This window comes from Rhincodon typus, chromosome 29 (genome assembly GCF_021869965.1).
Source record: "Rhincodon typus isolate 14 chromosome 29, sRhiTyp1.1, whole genome shotgun sequence".
In the NCBI taxonomy this organism is placed as follows: domain Eukaryota; kingdom Metazoa; phylum Chordata; class Chondrichthyes; order Orectolobiformes; family Rhincodontidae; genus Rhincodon; species Rhincodon typus.
In genome coordinates, this window is record NC_063360.1 from 33190820 (window position 1) to 33218238 (window position 27419).

The window sequence follows — 27419 nt, forward strand, 5'->3', positions numbered from 1 at the left end:
CAGCATCTGCAGTTCCTACTATCTCACATTCTATCTGATCTGACTGGCCCTAACTTCAGGAAACATTAAAGGTGGAATGTGGGCTATGGCACAGTGTGAGAATCAGTCAAGAAGTCCAGTGAGGCCATCTCAGCAAGATTGTTTTAATTTTTTTTTTGCTTTGCACGAGTAGCGAGATTCTCATTAGGTAGCGGCGATGCCAATTGATGGGGATTAACACTTGGTAAAAGGCTTGTTAGTGGCACAATACATCTCATTGAAATTTAGCCTCCCATTTCACCAAACCTGCCAAACAAGCTGAACATTAGGAAAACTCAGCAAGAAAGCCACAGCACGCATCTGGCAGGTTCAGGTCACCACTTTTACGAACAATCTCCATATTGGAAACCAGGCATGAACATTTCAGGGCAGGCTCCATGTAAACCGACTTGCACCAGCAAATATCATGTAATGCTGCAGCAAGTCCACTTTATACCCAGGAACGTGGAGCTAGCTCTTGACAGGACCAGGCTTTTTGTTTGCTCTTATACTGGTCATGCATGCTGCACCAACTAGATGTTCATAGAATTGCTGCCTTTCCTTTTAGCACTTTGCTTAGCCAAAGATGCCAGGCTCATATTACTGCTGACTTGCTGTGCTGTTAAACACAGACTCAATGCCAGGAAGCTTGTCATACTTGGCAGCAGGCCTGTCAAGAGGGATTATTGTCACTCAGGGTCTCTTTGCACAATAAGTCAAGCACAGTCCCTGATACCAGTCCAGGCCCTGCTTAGGGCAGTCAAAGTCAGCATGCTTTGTTCATAAGGGCAAGGAGCTGAATGTCAGCAGTTCATCCATCTTGACGCGTTCTGCCCTAGTTTGGGCTGTTTTCCTCATGGAGTGAGAGAGAGGGGCAAGTATTACAGGAGATAAAAGTGGGTGGTGCAACTACTACTGTTGGTCCAGGTGGGGAGGTGACCTGAGTGAGCGAAGAAGGGGTAGAAAACAGATGTGAGAGATGCCACAGGTGTATAGTAGGCAAATTTGGTAAGATACGATGAGAGGACTCATTAGGCTTTGAGGCAACACACACTCCAAAAAGACTCAACACAACTTGGACTTACACAAAAAATCTCGAGTTCAGCCTTGAGAGTTAACAAGGCACTGTGGATGAGATATATGTAGGAATGCCAGGTACGTGCTCTGAAAGTTAAGGCTCTTGCAACATCATTTGGTTACTTTTCTCCTATTGCAAACTCATAAATATCTTAATTTATGAGTATTTCTCAACATGTCATGAAATTTGGACTCAATTTCAGTGCTATAGCACCATTAAAGGGTGTAACACCATATTTGTTAGATGTAAGCGTGGAACTAGGCATGAAATCTAAATCCATCTTAAGATGGCAAAATGCAAGTATCATGGCAACATTTATTGTACTTAAAATTCACTTTTCAAGCCTCCTTTGACTAGATCTTCTAAACCCATGACCTTTGCCACGCAGGTCAAGGATGACAAATGCATAGGTACCCCACAACCTGCACAATCCTTCCAAGTCACCCCATCTTGATTTAGAATTATATTGCTGTCACTGGGTCAAAAGCCTGGAACTCCCTTTCCTAACAACACTGAGAGTGTACTGACACCAGATGGACAGCCACCAGGGTAAGGAAATTCACAATCATCTTTTCAAGGGCAATCAGTAGTGGTAACAAAATGCTAGTCTTGTGAGCACATTCCATAAAATAATAAAAACATGTCTATATATTCCTTGTGAATACCACTGTCTGACATATAGGGTATAGCTTGAACAATTAGGTCTAACTAGTGATATCACTTTAATTTTATTTTCCTGCAGTTAGCTCACTACATAATAGCAACTACACGTGAATTGTTTATTTAAGTGGACACTGTATTGTTCTAAGGGGGTAGAAAGTTCTCTTTACCAAAGTAATGTGACTTAATGTACAGTTCAGACTCTGGCAATCAGAACAATGATGTTAGTACAGCGCATACAAGTTACGTCCTGGAAGTCCGAGGCCCACTCTCATCCAGTTGAATTACTGGGAACTGATGAACACAAAGGCCCCACGGGGAATAGTGATGACATCTTATGGTAACCAGAGTAGCAGTGAAATATTGACTACTTCGGATATACTGAGCACGTAGCATGCATTGGCTATAGTTTTACACAGTTTTATACAAAAACAAATAAAATATTTCCATTATTGTGTGTTCTTTTTGTTTATTGTTAAATCTTTTGACCACAACACAACTAATTTATATATTTAGATAGTAGGAACTGCCGATGCTGGAGAATCTGAGATAACAAGGTGTGGAGCTGGATGAACACAGCAGGCCAAGCAGCATGAGAGGAGCAGGAAAGCTGACGTTTCGGGTCGAGACCCTTCTTCAGAAATGGGGAGAGGAAAGGGATTCTGAAATAAATAGGGAGAAGGGGGGAGGGATAGAAGATGGATAAAGGAGAAGATAGGTGGAGAGGAGACAGGCAGGTCAAAAAGAGGCGGGGTTGGAGCCAGTAAAGGTGAATGTAGGTGGGGAGTTAGGGAGGGGATAGGTTGGTCCAGGGAGGACGGACAGGACAAGGAGGCGGGATGAGGTTAGTGGGTAGGAGATGGGGGTGGGGCTTGAGGTGGGAGGAATGTTTAGGGAGGCGGGGACGAGCTGGGCTGGTTTTGGGATGTGGTCAGGGGAGGGGAGATTTTGAAGCTTGTGAAGTCCACATTGATACCCTTGGGCTGCAGGGTTCCCAAGCGAAATGTGAGATGCTGTTCCTGCAGCTTTCGGGTGGCATCATTGTGGCAATGCAGGAGGCGCAGGATGGACATGTCGTCCAAGGAGTGGGAGGGGGAGTTGAAATGGTTCGCAACTGGGAGGTATAGTTGTTTGCTGCGAACCGAGCGTAGGTGTTCTGCAAAGCGGTCCCCAGGCCTCCGCTTGGTTCCCCGATGTAGAGGAGGCCACAATGGGAACAGCGGATACAGTATACCACATTAGCAGATGTGCAGGTGAACATCTGTCTGATGTGGAAGGTTTTCTTAGGGCCTGGGATGGGGTTGAGGGGGGAGGTGTAGGGGCAGGTGTAGCACTTGCGGAGGCTTGGGGACCACTTTGCGGAACACCTACGCTCGGTTCGCAACAAACAACTATACCTCCCAGTTGCGAACCATTTCAACTCCCCCTCCCACTCCTTGGACGACATATCTATCCTGGGCCTCCTGCATTGCCACAATGATGCCACCCGAAAGCTGCAGGAACAGCATCTCATATTTCGCTTGGGAACCCTGCAGCCCAAGGGTATCAATGTGGACTTCACAGTCTTCAAAATCTTCCCTCCCCCAACCGCATCCCAAAACCAGCCCAGCTCGTCCCCGCCTCCCTAACCATTCCTCCCACCTCAAGCCCCACCCCCATCTCCTACCCACTAACCTCATCCCACCTCCTTGACCTGTCCATCCTCCCTGGACCGACCTATCCCCTCCCTAACTCCCCACCTACATTCACCTTTACTGGCTCCATCCCTGCCTCTTTGACCTGTCTGTCTCCTCTCTACCTATCTTCTCCTTTATCCATCTTCTTTCCACCTCCCCCTCTCTCCCTATTTATTTCAGAATCCCCTTCCCCTCCCCATTTCTGAAGAAGGGTTTCGACCCGAAACGTCAGCTTTCCTGCTCCTTTGATGCTGCTTGGCTGCTGTTTTCATCCAGATCTACAAATTAATTTCTATACTAAATGTTTTATAAAAACAAGCCTTAGTTACCTTTCTCCCGCTGTAGCACCTTTCCAAATATGCCAGCAAAGCATGTGCTTGCAAACCACTAAAGCTAAATTTAATTTGCAATTAGTTCATCAAGTAAATGTGTATTAGGCTTTAGATGCTGGCTGAAGGCAATTTTCATCATGCCAGTGGCCATTATGAACTAAGCACTGGCATCTTAATAATGTACAAGTTAGTAGAAATGATTAAAGCTAAAACGAGCTATAATTTGTCACACCCGCAAGGGTGCTGTGACAGGTGGAGCTGATAGTTTTTTATTTGTCATGTAAATAAGATAAAGTCACCACTGTCCCAGAGGTTCATAGGGCTGTTTTCTCAGAGAGAAGCAACTGATGGTATACCCAACTAGAGGATTAGCACGCCTTAGGTGAGGGAGTGAGGATGAAAAGCAGGACCTTCAATCTGTGTAGGAAATGAACCCAGTGTTGGCATCGCTCTGCATCACAAATCAGCCATCCAGCCAACTGAGCTAACTGATCCCCAAAATGCAAATGTAAATATTACAATGGATTCTACTGAATGTAATAGTACGTTTCATGTTGTGGGTCTTAGATGGGAAAGAGGGTCAGAGCTCAGTAAGCATTTTGAATCTAATCTATAAGGCACTCAGTCAGCATAGCACCTTCACTAAGTGGATGCTTATACTGAAGCATAAGCTGAACGATTGGAGGAAGCATGGTCCTACATCAGAGCATTACATGTCTCACTGTACACACACCATGCAGTCCTCACCTGCAGGGCATGCCACCACTGACTCCTCTGAGCTAACAATCTGATTTGGTGATTATTTTCCCAACATAGGTAACTGCTAGCAAGTCATGCACCCAGCTGCAGGTAGGATGTTGATTGATGAGGCTGCCTTCCCAAGGTGACCAGGAGGACCAGTGCAGATGGCAAGGCCAGAAGCAGCAGTGAGTCACTGTGGAGGAGCACTCAGATCAGACTGAAGTCACATCTACAGGGACCTTCAGGATGCACCAAGGCTGCAGAAGTTTTTTTGCCCTCACCCCATTTCCTGGGGATAAGTTAGAACCGTGTCATCCCAGGCTCCATACATCTTGATGAGGAGGACGAGGACACTGGGGAGGAGGAAGCTGATGTCATCCATGACACAACCCAATGCTACAAGCCAGACTAGATCCAAGTGACACCTGGAGAGGGTTTGTTTCCGTATTGTATATCTCTATTAATATGACAGTTGGGTGCAGTAGGCAATCATAGACTGTAAAAATGTCAGTGGTCATTATGTATGTTTCCTCTAATTTTTCCTTCTGTTGGGTGGGTATCTGAGTATGTGCATAGCAGCAACTTCCAGAACTGGAGGTCAATGCGCCTGCATATGGAGAGGCTGTGTAGCCACAGAGCTTGGATTGAACATTGCAAAATAAATGCTGGCGTGGTGACCATTGTGGAGTGAACTGCAACCTCTATTCCTTTATTGTTCACTTTTGCAGACTGCAAGTAAAAGCTCATCTTTGGCTTTGTCTGATTGTTTGCCTTATGTGATGTTCCCTTACACACAACGATAAGAGACAGATCTACATTGGGCACTGACAACACAGTAGCAGTGATTTAGAGAAGGGGGTTAGACACAATGTACCTAAGAACTATGTAACAAACATCACGGCTTTGTAGCACTTTGCTGTTCATGAAAGGGAATGAAAAATTGCCAACCCACCTCTGGGTGCACAGTGACCTAATAAAGATGGTGCTGGGGGCCAGCGATGCAATGCTAGTCTTCTGGTGGATTCTGGCAAGTAGTAAGTTCTTCCAGGAATGGCAGCTGGTAGAATGTGGCTAGAATTGGGCAGAGGGTTGTTATTGGGGCGGGGTGCAGGGTGCAGGGTAGTTAGTGAGGAGAGTTTGGTAAGATGCAGTGAAAGATCATGCTACGCCTTGCAGAGGGAAACCCTCCATGAAACTCGACAAAACTGTCATTTAGCCAAAAACAGATTCAGTCCATTGTATCCACATTGTTTATTGATAGTCCAGAGACTTTTTTTTCTAGGGAGTTAATAAAAAAAAAATAAAAAAAAAATCAGTGAACTCTATGGCTGTAAGACTCATTTATGTCATTAGATCACAGGAGAAATTTTAAACAAGGGATACTTAGCCTAAAACTCTCAAAGTATAATTTGATAAAAGCCAAAATTATAAGTAATTAGATGTGTGGCTACAGTCTCAGGATTAGAGATTAAACCACAAAGACGGTTGCGGTAGCAGTCTAAAATGCAGACATTTTAGCGCAAAGGAAATGGATTTTAAATGAAATTTGGTTATCCATAATGTTGCTAACCTCTGAGTGGCATCTGCCATGACCACACCGACCATCTAAAGTGCAGTGCAGTGTGGATTCAGCCAGAGTTTTTGTTAACTCATTTACCTCCTGCTAATCCCGATTGCCAGTCAAAGTTGCATATAGAGTATTTGCTTAGAATAAACTAATAGATCTATCGAACAGTAAGATGATGTTTATTATACAAACATGAATAAAGTGAAGTATTTTTGCTTTTTCAATTCAACCCTGGAATCATGCCACTAATTTTCTTACCTCTGATACTTCCATACATGTCATGCTATAAAATATTGTCTATCAAGTGAGATCATGAAAGATTTGGCTTGTCCAGTATTATCATAACAGGAGCAAGAATTATGACTGAGTTTTTACTTTCTGTAACTCAGTAAGTGCACTGCACCATGAATCTACACTAGCTAACAGAATAGTGGGAAAGTTAAATTAGACACCCATAATTAGAACGTAAGAACTAAAAGCATGTGATGGCATTTCAAAGATAGTAGGAACTGCAGATGCTGGAGAATCCGAGACAACAAGGTGCAGGGCTGGATGAACACAGCAGGCCAAGCAGCATCATAGGAGCAGAGAGGCTGACGTTTCGGGCCTAGACCCTTCATCAGAAAAAGCATTTCAAGCCTGATCCACCATTTAACACAGTCATGGCTGATCTCGGCCTCAATTCCACTCTCCTGCCCACTCTCCATCACCCTTCAACCCGTTACTAATTTGTAAAGTACTAAACACCATTAATAATTGCAAACACTGTTTGTTGCAGAATACAATTTAATTACATGAATTATCAGAGGGACTGCCTTGTATCACAAAAAGTATTGGTTATTTACAGACAAGGCTGGAAAGTAGGGATACTTGCAAAATTGTTTCTCAGCAAATATTGCCAGGAGAGAAATTCTGGGGAAATCCTGCAAAAAACAGTACAATTTGACAAGGCCAGAGTGCATATACCCCTATCTGTGAAAGAACGGAGATGGATTGAAATAATGGCAAACTTTCCTGCCTGTTCTCTTATGATGTTGAAATACATCAGCTGAGAACTACTATGACAAACTTATTCACAACAATCTCCTGGCTCAGTGTCAATTTCTAAACTGCTCAGTTTCCCAGGACAAGAATATGGATGGAGTGCAATGACGTATATATGAAATAAATAATTTTGATGCAACTTTAAAAACAATATTTGGGTCTTTAATACAGTGATTAAACCAAATTCATGAGACTTGAATAATTCATAGAATTTGAACCCTGGGAGGAGAGAGAGCATGCAGTTGTGAAAATTTCTCAGAAGTCAAAAGGGGAAAGATTTAAAAGGGACCTCAGGGGCAACTTTTTCACGCAGAGGGTGGCGTGTGTATGGAATGAGCTTCCAAAGGAAGTGGTGGAGGCTGTTACAATTACGACATTTTAAATGCATCTGAATAGGTATGTTATTAGGAAGGGTTTAGAGGGCTAGGCGCCCAATGCTGACAAATGGGACTAGATTAATTTAAGATACCTGGTCTGCATGGACAAGTTGGACAGAAAGGTCTGTTTCCATGCTGTCAGCTCTATGACACTATAAACAAACGTTTTCAGATAAACAATATATCTGGCCATTTACTGACAACTATTTATATTAATTAAAAATATGTATTAGCCATAGCTTGGCAGTAACACCAAAGCACATAACATAAGTTGACACACCAGCACTGAAGAAGTGTTGCAGTGCTGGAGGTCCTATTGATAAGATAAACCTAGAAGTTATAAAGTAATTAAAAAAATAGGAGGCAGACATTTGGCCCACCCAGTCAATCAAAGCTTTAGAGAGACATCCACACAATCCAATTCCTGTATTAAACAGAAAACCTGATCATGGAGCAGAGAATACAGAACAGAAGGTGAGCTGTTGATTTGCTATTGCCTGTTCTCTAATTCTGCTAGGAATCAAACTTATTCCTACAATCTCCAGTTTCCACTCCTGCTTAGAGAGATCTGAAAGTGGAATCCTACCACACTGTGTACTGTGCCATTCTTTAACCCTTTGCAGGATGGTCAACATGAGCTATGGGAGTGGACAGTCAACCTTATCGTTTTTCCCCACCTTTTAAAGCTGCAGTTACTTTACAGCTGGTTCATCCTCTGCTTCTAACCAACATTTAAAGCTCAGAGGCAAGCAACAATAGAATAAAATGCATTGTGCAAGAATTTAGTTGTCTTGTAATGAATATCAAACTTGATGATTGAAAATGTGAATATTTTATTGTGTTATCAATCCATTTTGTAACATTTCCACAAAAATTTAAACACTGTAACAAAGTAGGCTATGGCACATTCGGAAAAAAAGATTAAAGCTGAATTAAAGAAAGAATGCTACATACATTTATTACAGCAGTAAGAAATACAGACAGGTTTGGCAACAAGGTAAGAATTTGGCAAACAACTTTGCTACAAAAAATTCTTAAATGCTATTTAAATACACTTTGCCAATCTGGTTAACATGTTAACTGCTGAAGCTCTAGGTTAACTGCAATAATGGTATTAAACAACTGCGATGAGACATGTACATTCCTATATAAAATAAAATTACTTTATTTTCCTCCACTAATATAATCCCAGTGTGGCAACTGTGCGACCAAAATTGCATGTTGTGTGAATCAAACAAATTTTGATATCAACTTTTAAATATTAACTCCAAATTTTGTTTGGATAGAAGAAATGTTATAGTACTACAATAGATCCACATACTCCATAGCAAAAGAGAATGGGAGGAACCAGGTAGGTTTTCTGCCCTCATCAACTCCAGAGGTATAAATGAGATTGAATGCTTGTTTACAACCATTATCCTCCGTTTACACATGAAGAATGGCCTTTGAGGGTGATGGCCACTAATAGAACTGTATGAGGAATTCCTACTGTATGTATAGTGTTCCAAAAACTAGACTACCACTTGTAGCAAGGAGAAGCTGTACTGCCTGTGGAGTGTGAAGAAGTAGAATCTACCATAAGAATCAGACATGAAAACATATGTATACACGAAGAAAGTGGAGCAAGGTGTTGATAATTAAAACCTACTGAAATAAGATTAACTAGATGTGAACAAAGCATGGGGTAATTAAGGAAATCCCACATGATTTACATTGTTCTAAAGATGCTTACAAGTAAAAGTATTTACTTTCAGGAGTTACCAAAACCTTACTTTTTTTCTTGTTTTCCCACGGAGACAAAATAAATTAATACAGAATAGCCAGAGGCCATGTATCATCAACTTTGTCAGTTAAGGTGAGGATGACAGATTTAGCTTCATTTTTAAAAAGGTTTGAATAATTTGCCTGAGGAATCTTGCCCGAAAGATTTTCTGCAGAGTTTGTCAAGTAGTGGGATAAAAAAACTACTAATGATCATACTACTTGGCTAACTTGTGCCTCTACCAGAACAACACTGGGATACCTCCTGATCATTTGTTAACTGGAATTATGATTGAACTTTTGTCAAAACCTCTCCTGAAAGAAATAATCAGCTTAGTATATCCTGTCAGGGCACAGGAAATTCTCGACAACTGATGACTATTTAAATGTTACAATTATATTGCAACGCCACCTGTGAAATGTACAGTATGCCACCTTGCAGCATCTTTACTTGCTTTGTCTGCTGGAAACACATCTATTGTATTTGGGTAAACTCAACAGTATCATTAGTTTTAACTGTGGATAGCTTACTTTCACTTATAATGATAACTTGAGTTCTCATGAGTAATTAACCTCTTGCTCTAGCCCCAAACTCATAACCAGTTAACCAGAAATGCTTTTCAAAATCAAAAGTCTACAGGTCAGGTGTCTCAGTTTGTGTGACTTTTCCTGCAGTAGAACAGCATCTAAGGAATCCAAGCAGGAATCTTAAATGTTTGGATAACAACCCTGCTGCAATGCAAAGTTCAGATGCATTTTGGTCACCAAAGTTCAGGATTATTGCCAAATTCTGCTGGAGAAGCTGATCCTCAGTTGTGGCAGCAAGTGGATACTACAACTAAAGCTGGAGTAGTAGGATTCAAGCAGAGATTCTGCAATTGAGCTCCACCTCCAAGAAGTGTGCAAAGTCTTCATATTAGATGAAGACAGGATTGACATGAATTCCCTCTGAAGATTAGAAGGAAAATAAATATTAATATGCTCAATTTGTACTAACTGTGGGGTTTAAGGAAAAACACACTGCAAAATCCTCTATCATAATTGAGAAGATCCAGACCTTACAGTAATTTAGTCATGGAAAAAGCCCCATCACTAGTAATGGGTAGTATAATGATGTTAAGACTCGGTATGCAGTATGCAATGCCACACTAATAGAACTTTTGGTGAGGGTAAATGTGCTAATGTGTCTCATCTCAAGTGGTAGATGTCTCCACAAAATTCTGCAGGGCTACATGTCAGGCCATATTTATAAAAGGGGCTGAGGCAGCCTTATGCTTTATGTGCATCCTGGTCAAAATGTAGTCCATCAAGAGTATAAGCAGATAAAGGCTGTGTTTCAATTCTCATCAGCATAAATGGTACTGGAACAGACACATGAAGCATCTATCAATTAAACCTAGATGATGTGATATCACAAGCTGGATCCAACAATTCTACTGAAAAGTGAGGTTTAGTCAGAAAATAATAATGATAATAGCCATGACTGCTCTGTCCACCCTCATGTCAGTGGTCTAAAAACAGGACCATTAAGTTACTACTTCTTCCTCCAAACATCTTGCCTTTAATCTAATGAGTTTCCCTCCTTCAAGCTCACAGAAAGTTGGTAGCCATTGAGGCCAAGGAAGGATTTCAAGGAAACCTACTTGGGGATTATGCAATAATTAAAAAAAAAATCTACACATTAGTAAAGCAAGTAATAATGCATTTTAAAAAGTGTGTGTTTTTCTACAATCTGCATGACTTATCATAAAATAATAATGATAACAGCACAGGAAACCTTCTGTTGAGTCCATGAGACTGTTGATTTTAAGCTGAAAACAATGTTAATCAGATTCTGAATGAAGTTTTGACTTACAAAATCCAGGGTTTACACACCGAATTCCTAGAGTGTGGAAACAGGCCATTTGGCCCAACATGTCCGAAAACCACTCTCCGAACAGCATTCTGCCCAGACCCATCCTCCTACCCTATCCCTGTAACCCTGCATTTCCCATCACTGACACACCTAACTCAGACATCCCTGAACGCTATGGGTAATTCAGTATGGCCAATCGACCTAACTTGCACATCTTTGGACTGTGGGAGGAAACCCATGCAGACACAGAGAGAACATACAAACTCCACACAGACAGTTGTCTAAGGATGGAACTGAACCCGGATCCCTGGTGCTGTGAAGCAACAGTGCTAACCACTAAGCCACCATGGCGCACAAACCAAGTATTTAAATAATCTATAAATGCGAATCTGAAAAGAACAAATGTCACATTTAACTTTGCATTCTCACTGATTTTCAGAAAAAGTAATTTCAAGAAAAACATGTGTTAAGAAGTACATGGATATTTTACATTAAATCATTTGGCATCAGTGATTTTGCTTTTATATTTGTGTTGTGTCTAGTTTGACAAGCCACTATGTGAACAAAACTAGAAATGTACTCAAAGGCATCAACACAAGTGGCCAGGAACAATTACACATACTATATTCAAGATAGTACAATGAATTTTGAAGACAGATAATGGAACCTAATGTAGAATGTATATGATATACAAATTATGGATTTTTCAGAGATTCATTTCTTACAAAGTTTTTTTTTAAGGATTCATTCATTAGATGTGGGCATCACTAATAAGGTACATATTTACTATTATTCTCTAGTTGCCAGAGGTTGGTGGTGAACCACCTTTTTGAATCACTGTAGTTCAAGTGGTGTAGATACACCCATGGTGCCTCTGACTGGGAATTCCAGGAGTAAGTATGATCAAATAATGACAAAGCGATGATGCATTTCCAAGCGGAGGATGACAGGTGACTTAGAAGAATACTAACAGGTGGATGAATTGTGCCTGTTGCCTTTATTCTTCTCAGTGATGGAGATCAGTATTTGTCCAGTTCTCTTTAAAGGATTTAATTGTTTTCCACTACCCTATCAGGCAAAGCATTCCAAATTGTAACCATTTGTTACACCAAAAAAGGTTTTCCTCATGTCACTTATGATTCTCTCACCAATTACATCAAATTTGTTTCTTCCTCTATCTGAAGTCATAAAGTTTTAAACACCTGTGCCAGAATCCATATACCATATAGAGTTCACTGAATCCAACCCTTTCCTATAATCTGAAGAATGGTAACTTAGCTTACCTCATTTCTTTCCTACTCTTCTTAAACTTAGAGTGTCCTGCTCTATGACCTCAATTTCTCAGTAAAAATAATGGAATGGTGTTTCATTTACCCTACAAAAGAAACTGGGATTTTAAACAGGATAGGTATTACTGCAGCTAATTGTGTTTATTTCAAATTGGGAAATACACAATTTTCTTTACCAGTCATTCAATAGTTTGTTTGTTTGTTTGTTTTAAAAAGTTGAGAAAGTTTTCTCATTAACTGTATCTTATCAGTAACAAGCCTTTTGAGTACCAAAAATATTAGACAGCCTACAACAATTCTTAAATTCTCAGTCAATTTGAGGACAGCTCATACTTTGAGCAATTGATAAGTCTGCACCCCTAAAACTTAGTTTTTTTATATAGTTTACCAATAGGAGACACTTCTTACTATAATGGGAAATCACATTCAATGACAGCATAAACAAACATGTAGGGTGGTGTGCTTTCGGCAACCTACTAAACCATATTATAAATATTGTTGTCTAAACAAATGATTGATTTTTATAAATTAAAAAGTAGTTAGTTAATCATAAAACAACTTAAAACCCTTAACAAAAATACATGTTTAAAAGTTTATAGATATAGTTGGCCAAGGAAAGCTATAGTATTTCTACTACAGTTCATCAGAATTCTTTGTCTGGATCCAAATGTTGGGACTAACTAATAGGTACTTTGGCAAAACAAAATTACCCATAGATCAGACCTTGAAATAGGGAACTGCATAAATGAAAAAGCCCCTTTTATCAAGGTTAATTGTTCAACGACAAAACGGGAAGACCTGGAGGAAACAAATCACAGTGCAATGCTCAACAGAAATTCTCTACACTGAAATTTAATGATTTTTGGCCATAGTGTGAAAGGATAATGATAAACATGAAGTCTACAAACAGCCATGTGCTCTAATGATAAGACCCTGCAAACTATTCCAGCTGGCCCACTCCTGTATAATTTGTTTGGAAAGTGCCATATTCAGAGGTTTGGGAGTAGGTCACCCAGTTTTACTTTAATAGAGGCACAGAAGTAACTCAAAACCCTGCCCCATATTACATTCCTTGTATTAGAAGAGCTCCAAATTTGGAAAAGTTGGAAACCAACAATATAGCTGCCTTGTATCATTCTTAAATTCATTGCTTTGACAAAGTTAACTTCCAGGTTGGTTCAATTCTACCTATTTTCACCCCTGTAGAAAACAGTGATTGCGATCACCCTTTCATTATTTACCTCATTATGGTTGGAACTGGCATCATCTTGTCTCAAGGAAAACTTTTTTTTGGCATTGTATTTAAATTACAGAATGTTTTTGAAAACAAAAACAAAATTTCCCATTTGAAGAAATTACCACAAACATTTAGATCAGAAGTTTCAACCAGATTTGGATCTTCTGGGAATTTGTAAAATCCATACTTTAAGCCAAAAGTGTATGAAACTTAGTCTGAACAAGTAAAAGTTGACAGGAACCCAATACTTACAAACAGAATACATTTTAACACAAACATTTCTTTTCTGAATATATGTGGCAATCTCTGAGCATGCGAATGCTTTCTCTGTAAACTAATGTTGTTTTTCGTTTTGAAATACACATAAACCAGTTAGTTACATCTTTAAACTTGCATCTTATCTAGTTAGTTTAACTGTTAAAATAATATGCCAAGTTATCCAAAGTCGCACAATGAAGTGGACAAACGAGCCTGAGCTGCCACATCTGATGGAAGAATAAGAACTTCTCCTTTTCAAATTAGAAATTCAAAATAAAAACATTTGGATCACTGAGACTAGTATTGATAATACTTTCAGTTCTATTGAGAACACAAGCCTCTGGATTGCTCCAATATTCAACCTTTTAGAACAGGGAATCAAAATTGGCTTGCGAACTACACATGGCTTCGAAGCCCCATTGTTTAACAAAATCTATTAGATTCCATTTAAAATTGTAACATTTGCTCTGGTTTCAACTTTCACGGATTGTCGGTTTGAAAAAGTGACTAAAATTCTATTATTTCACAGATCCCAAATTACAAAACTAAGATCTACACATATCTTGAGATGTATACATTTTAATAGCAATATGTATTCTTTAAATTTGTCATGTGGCCCCTGAGGCTCATGAAGTTAAATTTTGCACATTCCTGTTGTCCATAAAATTTTAATTTAAAAAACAAATTGAATTTAATTTGAAAAAGTCATTTTGTTGTTAGTATTTTCACTTTTATTTTTCTAATATTTTGGCACTTTTTAGTTTTCCTTCCATTTTGTCCAATCCTCAAAGACATTGATTCAACAATTATTAGTTATTTGGCACTTCTCACGGAATGATGCACCCTAATGCTCTATGATAATGAGGTGGATTTTGAACAAGGGAAGAGGGAAGTGGCTAGGATGAAGAAATTGTAAGGAACAACGCGGTGACACAGTGGCTAACACTGCTGCCTGATGGTACTAGTGTCCAATTCCATCCTCGGGTGACAATCTGTATCGAGTTTGTACATTCTCCCCACATTTGCATGGGTTTTCTCCCACAGTCCAAAATTGTGCAGGTTAGGTGGCATGGCCTTGCTAAATTGCCTATAGTCTTAAGATGTGCTGGTTGGGTGGATTAGCCATGGAAAATGCAGGGTTACAGGGATAGGGTAGAGGAATGGGTCTGGGTGGAATGCTTTTTGGAGAGTAGGTGTGGACTATATGGGCCAAATGGCCTGCTTCCACAGTGTTGGGATTCTATGATCCCAAGTGAAGAAGAAAATTTTGTGAAGATTTTGGAAACAGTGAGTGGGTAGCAAGTGTGAGAGAACAGGGTGGACAATTCCAGAGTGCAGCCCCATACTAACTAAGGGACAGGTGCATGCCGAGCAGCAGCATAAAGTTAAATGGAGTTAAGTAAATGTCTAGGATAAGGGCTCTTGTGATGCAGTGGTAGTGTCCCTACCTTCGAGCTACAAGACCTGAATTCAAGTCCTACCTGCTCCAGAGGTGTGCATTACCATTTCGGAACATGGTGACATACAACATATCTAAATATTTAGGCTAAAGTTTCAAATGGCATCAGCTGCTTGTAGATCCTCAACTAATAGCATTGTGCCTCATAATGTCAGTAGGTGATTTGACTCCAATCAGCATTGCAGCAAAGTTAAATCATGTCCTCAGCAAAGGATTACAAAATGCACTTCTGACAAGGGCTCTGGAAATTCAGTGTCAAGTGGGAAGCCTGGATGATTTTATCCCTTTCATGCTCTATAAACAATGAGACCGATCATGTTGTCACTCCAACACCGTGACAGCTAACTGAGCACAGAATTTGGATAGATCCCAAGAGGATCCTGGTTCAGCTACTCACTCAATAAACTTGCAATCAACTGGGGATGGGATGAGGAATGAGGAGAAACATGGAAAAGATATCTGACACCTCTTAAAAAGTCAAGAGGAATGTGTTTCCAATTCACAATGTATACTTAATCAATAGTGTTTTGAAACTATTAAGTTCTGAAAGGTAAAACAATCTTTACTCATCAGGAAAACTACAAACCAAGGAATGGTGACAGCTAGAGACTAAAAGGGGCAGCACAGTGGCTCAGTGGTTAGCACTGCTTCCTTACAGCACCAGGGACCCTGGTTTGATTCCAACCTTGAGCGACCACCTGTGTGGAGTTTGCACGTACTTCCCACGCCTGCGTGAGTTTTCACAGGGTGCTTCAGTTTCCTCCCACAGTCCAGAGATGCGCAAGTTAGGTGGATTGGCCATGCTAAGTCACCCCATAGTGTCCAGGGATATGTAGGTTAGGTGCATTAGCCATCGGAAATACGGTGATAGGGTAGGGAAATGGGTCTGGGGTGGGATCCTCTTCAGAGGGTTGATGTGGACTTGTTGGGCAAAATGGCCTGTTTCCACACTGTGGGGATTCTATTAGAATACATACTGTTGCAAAGAATAACATTGGACCACACTTACATGTGGGTTTTGGGGAATTGTTTTAGTATTTCTATTGCTGCCAACTAAAAATTTATCTTAGGTTATTAATATAATTTACACTATATGTAATAACATTGAGATTAATTTGTCAAAATGCAGTTTTAAAAAAATTATATCCAAGTAACTTTAAGAACATTGTTTTGGCAAATGAATATTCAGAGTTTTAATGAGAAAAGACAAACTTGCATTTACATGTGCCTTTCATGATAACAAACATTTTACAGCCAATGGAGTACTTTGAAGTGTAGTCATTATAATAATTGCTTGCAGTCATAATATAGGAAATGCATCCAATAGTTTCTGCACTGCAAATGACCAGAATGGCCAGAAAATCTATTTTTCTGATACTGACCGAGGAAAAACAAAGGATAACTCTCCCGTTTTTCTTAAAAATTGTTGCAAACATTTAAAAAAAAATACACCTGAAGGGGCAGAGAGTCAATTTAATGTCTCATGCAAAAACAAGGTGCCTCAGTGTGCAGCATCCTTCAGTCTGCATTGGAGTGGCAGCATTGATTTTTGCACTCAAGGCCTTGGGTGGATTCGAATCAACAACCTTCTGAGTAGGATGGAAATGCCCTATCAACTGAGCCATGGTTGATATTGAACTGGAAGGTTAACAGTTGTTTAACAGAGACTTGAAATAAAATGCATCTTTTTTTTACTGTTTAGAAATAAAAGAATTATAGCACAACCAATATCAACTACACACAAATAATCATCTCTAAATATCTGTTTTTCCAGTTGTTAACATCAAGTACAAGGAATATAAAATATGAAGAATTGTATTACTTCCCCAATAGGTAAACTCACAGCTATAATCTGTCAAAGGTAAAATGTCTTAATCTTAGCTGTTGCTGTTAATTAGAATTGTTTGGAATGTTTGCATTGTTATTCTTTAATGAAGGTATCGAATTGAGCTGAAACAAAACGAATTGCTGGTGAAAGTCTGACTCAGACTCGAAACATTAATCTGCTTTGTCGCCGCCACCCAGTCAACAGATGCTACCAGACCTCCTGAATTTTGCCAGAAATTTTTGCTTCAGATCTCCAGCATCCACAGTTCTTTGTTTTATTTTACTATTGAATTAAGCTGTTTTCTTACTTTACTAAGTAGTACTGAATCAAAAAAATTTAACTTCTAAAATATTAATTTGGATAAATGCAAGATATTGCATTTTGGTAAAACAAAGGCAAGACATATAAAATTAAAAGTAAGGCCTTGTAGAACAGTGTTATAGAACAGAGAAACCTAGGGGTTCAGGTATATAATTCTTTGAAGTTGCATCAGAAGTAGATAGGGTGGTTAAGAAAGCATTTAGCATGCTTGCATTCATTGCTCAGACCCCTTGAGTATAGGAGTTGGGACATCATGGTAAGATTGTACAGGAGGTTGTTGAGGCCTTTTCTGGAGTACTGTGTCCAGTTTTGCTCTCCCTGTTATAGGAAGGATATTATTAAGCTGGAGAGGGCTCAGAAGAGATTTACCAGGGTGTTGCCAGGACTGGAGGGTTTGAGTTACGAGGAAAGACTGGATAGGCTGGGACTTTTTCCTCTGGAGCATAGGAGGTTGAGAGGTGACCTTTTAGAGGTTTAAAAAAAATCATGAGAGGTATAGATAAGGTGAATGGCAGGTCTCTTTTCCCTCGGGGGGGCGGGGTGGGTGGATTTCAATACTAGGGGGCACATTGTTAAGGTGAGAAGAGAAATAGATTTAAGAATGACATGAGGGGCAATTTTTTAAAAACACATTTTATGTGTGGAACAAACCTCCAGAGGAAGTGGTGGATGTGGGTACAGTTACAATGTTTAACAGGCATTTAGTTAAGTACATGACTAAGACATATTTGGAGGGATACAGGCCAAGTGTAGGCAGTTGGAATATTTAGTTTGGGATTATGGTTGGCATGGCTGCACTGGGCTGCTGAAGGGTCTGTTTCCGCGCTATATGGCTCTATTATGCTTGTGATTCCATTCTGATGAATTATATATTAAATAGAATGGGATAATATTCAAGTGTCTCAGTATATTTAATCCTTTATTTATGTATGTATAAAATACTGTTTAGTTTGTAAATCTCCAGTGAACATTAACAGGGGTGTTATATACGAATCAAAGGAAGATATCTGCAACAGTAAAGGGAGTTACTTTGAAAGAAACAAAGACAAAGTGCTGCAGAAACTCAACAGGTCTGGCAGCATCTATGGACAGAAAAACACAGCTAACACTTTGAGCCCAGCGACCCTATGAAGATACTGATAGGCTTGCTGAGGTTTCTTAAGCACTTTCTGTCTTTATTTCAGATCTCTAGCATTTGCAGTTATTTGTTTTATTATTTTGAAAGCAGTCATTTACAGAAGAGGAGGTCTCAAAGTCTAAAGAATCACAAAAATAAAAGAAATAAAGAGGCGTAAGAAAATTATCAGAAATTATTGGACTCTGTAAGAAGCTGTTCTTAGTGTAATTTTTTGTAATAATTTTAGATAAAATGTTCTATTAGGAAGTTTTGTTGTATAGGTTGCATTTCAATGGTAACAAACAGTTATGCCTGAAGAGATAAGGCGGACTCGAAACATTAACTCTATTTCTCTTTCTATAGATGCTGCCAGACCTGCCGAGGTTGTCCAGAATTCTGTGTTTGTTTCAGACTTCCAGCATCCACAGTATTTAGCCTTTATTCGAGTATTTCTCCGTTATTCCTTTCCAGGACATGTTTTCATTTTTAAATCAACTGGGCCTGAGGACAGCAAAGACAAAAACAGGGTGGGGAGGACGGCATGTGTTACAGAAACCACAATTTTCCTATCATTAATTTTACTGGAAGGAAATTCATGCAGGTTCTGATACCAGTGTATAATCTTCTCTACTAAATATTTCTAAATAAAATATTTAATGCTAGTAGTAAAGATGAAGAAAGAAATTAATTGCTTATTTCTAGAACCTATTGTTTGTGTGTGGTAGCATCTGCTTTAAAAAGAAAATTTGGTAATGTGTAAGAATTCACTGAAAATGAACTCACTGACTGATCCCCTGTTTCAACTTTGCAATAATGGTACAGCAAAGCTACAACAGTGACTGCACATCAGAACAGTTCATTAGCTCGAAAGCATTTTATGATATACCAAGGCATTACATAAATACAAGTTTTTTTCTTTCCAGGTGTAAAGCAGTAGAGTGGTGGTGATGTCACAAAAAAACCTACAAAACCTTATACTGCTGCAATGATTAGAGATGGCACTGGGTTGAAGCCATGTGCTTTCCACAAGCAGGAAACGGCACAACAATGACACTGTAAAAATAAATTCCCTCAATTCCTTGTATGGAAGCAATCTAGATATGCACACGTGTATTCTGCAAAATGTAAATAGCGCTTTGAGTTCAATAATTAAATAAGTTCAGCTTAGCATTTCTGAGCAATATTCAACCATCTGAACATGGAGGTAATAACTCCATTGACATGTTCAGCGTTGAGAGTGTTGGAAAGTTTTAAAATATAACAGCATTATATTCAGATTGTTGTGAATGAAGTATGAATACTTAAGAGGTCAAATGAAAACCCGTGCGTAAAGCAGACTGAAGGGTTAGACAACACGTCAAACATTAAACACAGGCCTATTTTGTCACCTACACCTCAAAACTGAACTAACTGCTATAAATTCATGTACGTAAAGATTTTAATTATTATTTATATTATATACACATGACAGTGAATTTGCATTTCAATTTTTCCTTACTACTGCAGTCCATTCCCCTGATGTGGAAGCCTTCCAGTATTGGTAGGGCAAAGGCTATTCCCGTTATGAGGTAGGACCTGAAGGTATATTAAGATCATGCAGCATCACCAGGTAGTTATTTTTATCCCATTGGAAAATTCACGATCTGAACAGATATTCACATTTGGCAGTTGTGATTGGAAGGAAAACCTTTCCATTAAAAGGTACAAGAAAACTAACTAACTAATACCACTGCATAAACATCACACTTTCAAATTAGGAACTGAAAAAATGTTTATATGTTGTTAATGGGGAAAGTAGAGTGTGAAATCTCAAATCGGCACTACTACTTTCCCATTTCACTTTGCATGTGCAGAACAGGCTGCTGTTCCTCTCGTTTGTTGGATTTAAATCACTTTGCAAGGATGCATCCTTGCTTTCAACAAATGTACTAGGATTCTACTCCTGTGGTTTTCTTGTGAATCCACTTAACCAGGAAGTAAACACTGCTGTGCTGGCCAAGAACGTTGCACTGGAAATAGAGTTTTCAATGTATTTCAAAATAGAATTTAGTAAAATTAGTGACACTCTACTGTACTTGCTGATTTCTTTGAAGATTGTGTAGATTTGAAGATCTAGATTTTAACAGCTTGCTCCACAGTTCATAAAATTAATAGTTTAATAACCTCTCCCAATCAATAAGTGAGTCAAAGATTAGCCAATTAAAAAGCAGAACATCTATGTCCAAAAATAGCAATGCAACTTAAAAAGGTTAGCATTTATGATTTTTACTATTTCAGTATTTTGAGGTCAACCAAAGTAAAGTAGAAAATTAAAAGGTCAGGTGCAAAATACATTTTTCTTCCACACAGTCTTAGCCATCAGAAATGAGCTTATTATGCCTCTCTCCAGCTCTGCAAAACAGCCAAATGCACATTAGTAGCTTGTGAATATAATTTTGTAAACCAATACTGATGCAAGTATATGCAGTGTTCAATATAAATTAGCAGTTGTAAGTGTAAATTAGGGTTCACTGCAAGAAATTCTGCACCACTAAATGTTAGCATAAAAAGTTTAACTCCTTCTGATCTATCACAAACAAAGTTGAACTCTGGGAAACCTTGATGCACATACCATACTAATTTAACAATGTTAAATTTTCTAAAATACAATTTCTGACATATCCTTGATTGAAACAGATGTAAATGCTCCTGGCGATAATATTATTTCACTAAAAACTCTCATCACTGAACAAAATTAATCCAAGTTGTTAATGAAACTAAAGTACTCAGTATTGATCAAATTGAAGAAACTGAACAGTGGAGTAAATTAAATGTGCCCTTATTTACAATGTCCATTAAATATTAGTAATGGAAATGAACTGCTTCTTCCTCGTTTTACATTTGAAATACTTAGACATTTAATTCAGTTTCTGTTTTTTGTGCTAAGTATTCCAAATGTTAATACCAAAAGGTGTTCACACAAGACAATTCCATTCATATGGGTATTCTGGTAGAGATAGCTCTACAGGTCCTCTTCTTACATTTCACCCCTTTCCCCCAGCTTCACCAAACAAAAACAATAAAACTATCAATGGATAATCTAGTCAAAATGTAGACACATTAGAAAGCACACCAATAACAAAATGTTTTCCTTTAAAAGCCCTCCCTTTCTTGATCTGGTGTAGTCAATTCTCACTGGCTGAAATTTCTAAATCCCCTTTGCTAGATTTGCACCCACTGATTCGATTATAATTTAAAAAAACAAATACATTTCCTGTTTAGACACCTGTATTCATTGACTTGAATATTTCTTGCTGTTGGTATTCATTAATTGGGTTTAAATGCGCTGTGCTTCATCCATCTGTGGGCAAGGCTATAGGATGATGCAGGGTTTCTTTTCCTTGAAAGGATTCTCAGATGTCGGAACTCCAAGAATCAGCGGGTCGCTTCGGGCATGCTGCTCGCAGTAATTCATAAGGTCGACAGCAGCTTTGGATACCTGTTATAAAAAAAATTAAAAATCATTCAAAAATTACTCTGAAGTGATAACTGATTACATATTTCTCTCCCACTTCCAATCTTCTGCCTTTCTTGCCTCTTACTGGGCAACCACTACAATAGAGACCAGTAACACCCCCAGATGCCTTACTCATATGAAGCTGGAAAATTATCAAGCTCTCCTATTCAATGGGCATGCGGTCACTAGTTCTTCATCCAAATAGTTATGCTCAAACAGAAAGAGTGACAAGGTTCTTGGACAGCATCAAGATGCTGATTATTAATAGTCCTGTTGGAAATTAAGAAAGGGAAACTCCAGGCAATTATCCCCTCCTTAACCAGTGGTGCAAGAATAAATATTGTTCCCCCTGTATGCAAGACGGTAGAGATCAACTAGCATTAAGTACTGAGTAGCGTTACTCTTGCTTGCAGACATTAGTTACTTCATTGCTTCAATAAACATGAAAGGACTTGGATTAATTCAAATCATTTAGCACATTGACAATTTACAGACAGCTACAGAAGAAAAGCTGTAAGTGATCAAAATTGTGATAATCCTTTCTTCACACATTTGTATGAGCACAAAGGTCATTACTGTGTTGTGAAAAACTGCAGAAAATATTGTCATCTGTGTACTTGCAGTAGCATATGTGATTTTTCAACATATACACAGCAGGTACTTCACTGTACTGGAACCCTGATAATAATCAACTTTATCATGGCAAAGCTGAGATATAGAAAGTTTACAAAGTGCTCCTCCATAGATTTGTTGGCTCAGCTAATGAATAGCTGAGCGTTTTTTTTTAAAAAAGTGCTCAGTCCCAAGAATGAGCTCATTTTATCTAAATTTAAGTAATAACAGCAATGCTACAATTAATGCCAATGACCCTGACTTGCCTGAAATACCCTAATGGTCAATTGTCTTCTGAAATCTACGGTCAACGATCATTTATCAATAACACTCAACAGTGAGGTGGTGGAGGGTGATTGACACATTAGGGAACCGTAGCCTAAAGCCTAGCTGGAAGTGAACAGCTTCAGGACAGGAAGGAAGAATTTGAGAATAAGATTCAAAAAAGGTACATGGATAACCGTTTTATATTAAAGTATAACCATGAGAATGAATAATGAAAGTAAACTTTTGTAGGAAGCTATAAATACTTGCCAAACATTAGTACAGTTGATTACTGACGAGCTCAGTATGGCTGAGAGTTTAACTGAAAACAAAGCCACAAACGTGCCATACCCTATAGAAATTGCAATCTGGTCAGCCCGAACTGATCGTTTTAACTGAATCCTGGTCCGTCCCCTCAAATGGGCATAGATCCATGTCATCATACACAGCATTCTCCCACACTGTTTTAGTAAAGCTTTATCTTTCAAAAGACATTTTAAAGAAAAAACATTGACGCCTCATCTCATGGCTGTTAGTGCAATCATGTTGTGCATAATTTGGCTGCTACATCTCCTGTGTTATTACAATGATCACATTATATAAATATGCCATTGGCCATGAAATGTGCTTAGAGATGTTCTTGGATTGCAAAAGGCTCTATATATAAATCTATTCTGTAGTTGTAGTTTGCTGGTTTTGCCTTTGTAAGTCTGCAAAATAGAATAGTCTGAGTGTTTTTTGTCATCACAGGTTTGAAAAGTATTTGCAGGCACAAGACAAAACACATCACCACAAGTTGTTTAGAACTGTTCTTCCACCAGACAGAAAAGAATCGTAGCAGTAAACATGTCAGCCAGACTTGAAATTTCTCAGTCTCTGGCATTGATGATTCACTTGTTCATTGAATTTACCGATATGACGGTCCAAGTAATTTTTGCTTGATGTAGGAATTCATGAATGTATGGAATGTACTGGAGTGGGTGATCCCAGTGTCTGCAAATTAAAAGGAAAAATTGATTTGGCTACCAACCAGACTGACTGGTATCCAGTCTGGAAAGCCCCTAAGAATACCATATATTCCTCAAATCCCACATCAGATATCGACGAAGAGCAGTGTTAGTTTCATATAGCAGTTCTTTGTGGGAAATCATTTCTGATATCCAACAGCCTTAGCTCAGAATTAACACTATGCGGTTACATTTGAAACAATGAATGATGACAGGGAAACTACATTAATTAACGCAATCCTCTCATTGTTCGGATATTGAAATAGCACTATAGTCACAGAATCCACCTCAATTTTAATTTGCTAAATTCAGCTTTTGTTTCAGTACTCAGATGCCCATGATTTTGTTGGCCTGTAGAAAGACTGACCTGCACTTACGTAGCATCTTAGATGACGTTGGGATACTCCAAAATGCTCTAAATACTTTGCAAGTACAGTCACTGCTTTAACATAGGAAATGCAGCATCTCATTTTGTATACAGCAAGCTCCCATAAACAGTAACGTAATGATGACCAGGTTTTGTTTTAAGTGATACTGATTGCATACTAATATAGCCTAGGCCACTGAGGAAAAAAACCCTGTTCCTTTACAAAATAGTGCCATGTGATTTTTAATGGACACCCAAGGAGCAGGTATTTTCACATGCATTGACAATAGGAGAGAATGGGACCTACGTCTAACGTAGAATTATTTCCAATTATTAAATTTAATTTTTTAATTCAATTGTGGATATTGAAGTGCCAGTCTAGCTTAAATGCATTCCTTTGGCTTAATCTCAAATGCTGTTTTCAAGCAATGATTCACTAATGTGCTTTAGGGAAGGAAAGCTGCCATCCTTACCTGGTCTAGATTACATGTGACGCCAGATCCACAACAATGTGATCAATTCTTAACTGCCCGCTGGGCAAGTAAGGTTCAAAAATAAGTGCTGGACTAGCCAGTAACACCCACATCCCATGAACAAATAAAATAATTATTGCAATATTTTCAGATAGTCATACAGCGTGGAAACAGACCCTGAGATCCAACTCGTCTGCGCCAACCAGACATCCCAGTCAGACCTAGTCCCATTTGTCAGCATTTGGCCCATATCGCTCTAAACCCTTCCTATACATTTACCCATCCAGATGCCTTTTAAATGCTGTAATTGTACCAGCCTCCACGAGCACAATAGGAAATCAGAATTGAGAAAGAAACAGCAAAATAATTGAAGACTTGGAGGGGAAGGTATCAGCTGGAATTTTCATATTATTCCAGATAGCGAACAAGTACCTTCTGCTAGAAATGTCACTATTGAGAGTTTAGGTTTGGGGCTCAAGTTGGATGGGCCCAAAATTGAACAGTAAATTGATACAACCTGACCAGTTTAATAATTAGTTAAATGACCAGATAGCCATCACTAAACATGGAAACAAACTTCAGCACTATTTCCTGTATTCAGGAGAGAAGGAAAAGTGATAAAACTAGAGAATGTGAGAGAGGTTTCAGTAATCGAACTCTGAAAGAAGAAAGTTAATGTTCTATTGGGTCTTGAAATGGCACTCCATGATTCTTTAGTTGAAAAGTCTGCTTCCCACCACTTTACTTGGATTTGAACTACAATCACTGCTATTAACTTTGTCTTGTTTCTGATCAATACGATTCCAGTCAAGATTACTAGCTCACAGTTTCCAAAATGGACGATGCAACCTCTAAAATGCCTGTCAATATTCTAGAATTTCATGATTATTAAACCAGTACTTGTAATTCTAAATAAACATAAATGAAAAGATAGAAATTTGATTTGTTAGTAAAAACAGGCTGTAGTCTTCATGCAATAATTTTATCTTTTACATATGCTCATATGAGGAATACAGTTAAGCAAGTAGACTTCTTAAAAAGTTTGATCTGAAATTTTTACTTGTTTCTCCCCATTGCCAAATTTTCACTGGTTTTGAAAGTTCCAAACCATTCCTGAAAAACTTGTTCAGAAATAAAAACAAACATGGAAGCAAGACTGGATTCAGTGCATAACAGGAAAAAGTATAATGACCCAAACAAGGTCAGCTGTTTATTGCCAATTATAACTGCACCTGCTAGTGCACCCATTCAAGTCCGCTGGCCCACTTAAAACAAGCTTTCATAAGAAATCAATAACATCCTGTATGTGCCAGTAATGTTTTGTGCTGGTGATATTTCCATTCCTCTAAATCATATTTAACATTGTCTAAAGGGAAAATATTAGTTCACTGTAACCTCTACTGGAGGAGAGCCAGTTCACAATCAGCACAACATGGAACTCTCTCCCACATGCCAAGCTCACACAAGTGAAAACAGTTATCAAAATTACTTACATTGATGTTGTAGTATCAAGAAAGTGACATTAAATGATCTGAACTCAAATGACACTCAAACATCAAGCTTCACATTTTATTATAGCAATATTTTGGTGATCCAGTTGCCAACCCAAGTGTATTAGTTGCATACTTGCCATCACCTCCAATAGATAGCCTTTTAAAAATCAGACTGTATAGGTGCACACAGTTTGTTTCTTATTGCTTATGCAGGGGCAATGTCTTTTTATTTTTGTGATTTTAAAAACTGCAGACTGAAATGAAAAGTAACAATTTTAAGAACAAGTATTTGAAAGAGTGGTTGCAGTTTGAAAGAAAGTAAACCGATACTCATGGCAGGCACTGCAAACAATGTTTGAACAAGCAGCAACCGAAGTTCAGATTGCAGACCATCTGGAGCCAAGAGTGTATACTGATGCAGCTTTTATTGGCAATATGAAGTTGATTGGTCTGTGGACTAGTGACAGTTATCAATGAGAGACCTTTTGCTTGCCAATAATTGGGTATTTGAATCTCGGATGGCTGGAAACAAGTTATGGGGGTGGGGTGGGGGAGGGCAGGGCTAAAAGCTGCCTGTTCTGTAATCAAAAGTTCAGTTTAAACCTGAAGAATTCTGTTACCTTATTAAAGAGGTCAACCTCCAGTATGTGAGCTGAGACATCTGGATGAATGTAGTTGGCTTTTGAGTATATGGATCATGCATGCTTCATGTAAGGAACATTAGATAAGAGAAATAACTTCATTGGGCATTCCCAGCAGCACTGCATACAATTATACCATTCCTATTGCTTCCCTAGTTGAGATCAACTAACAGCAGAGAGCAATGAGCAAACTTGGTTTACACTGCCCAGGTATTTGAAAAACAAATGTCTGTTCATAATAAAAACCAAAAGAACTGCGGATGCTGTAAATCAGGAACAAAAACAAAGTTGCTGGAAAAGCTCAGCAGGTCTGGCAACATCTGTGGAGGAGAAAACAGAGTTAACGTTTCGGGTCCAGTGACCCTTCCTCAGAACGGAGGTTCTGAGGAAGGGTCACCGGGCCCAAAACGTTAACTTTGTTTTCTCCTTCACAGATGCTGCCAGACCT

At 38.8% G+C, this 27419-nt stretch overlaps 1 protein-coding gene and 1 long non-coding RNA gene across 5 annotated transcripts in view; one reads left to right on the forward strand and one right to left on the reverse strand.

The window, feature by feature from the left end:
• Positions 1-27419, forward strand: part of LOC125486458 — a 267656-nt gene that overhangs the window by 169739 nt on the left and 70498 nt on the right. The gene's annotated exons all lie outside the window — the stretch shown is intronic.
• The window catches only part of LOC109935190 (guanine nucleotide-binding protein G(I)/G(S)/G(O) subunit gamma-7-like), a 40034-nt gene continuing 20921 nt past the window's right edge, over positions 8307-27419 (reverse strand). The window contains exons 3-4 of one of the 3 annotated variants that reach the window (XM_048614055.1): positions 18994-22096; positions 8307-11498 (exon numbers count right to left, since the gene is read on the reverse strand). In XM_048614055.1, the coding sequence (XP_048470012.1) occupies positions 21971-22096 (126 nt within the window). In that variant the 3' untranslated portion in view covers positions 8307-11498; positions 18994-21970. Of the gene's footprint in view, positions 11499-16220; positions 22097-27419 lie in introns of those variants that run through there. The other 2 variants (XM_048614057.1, XM_048614056.1) reach the window with 2 other exon arrangements.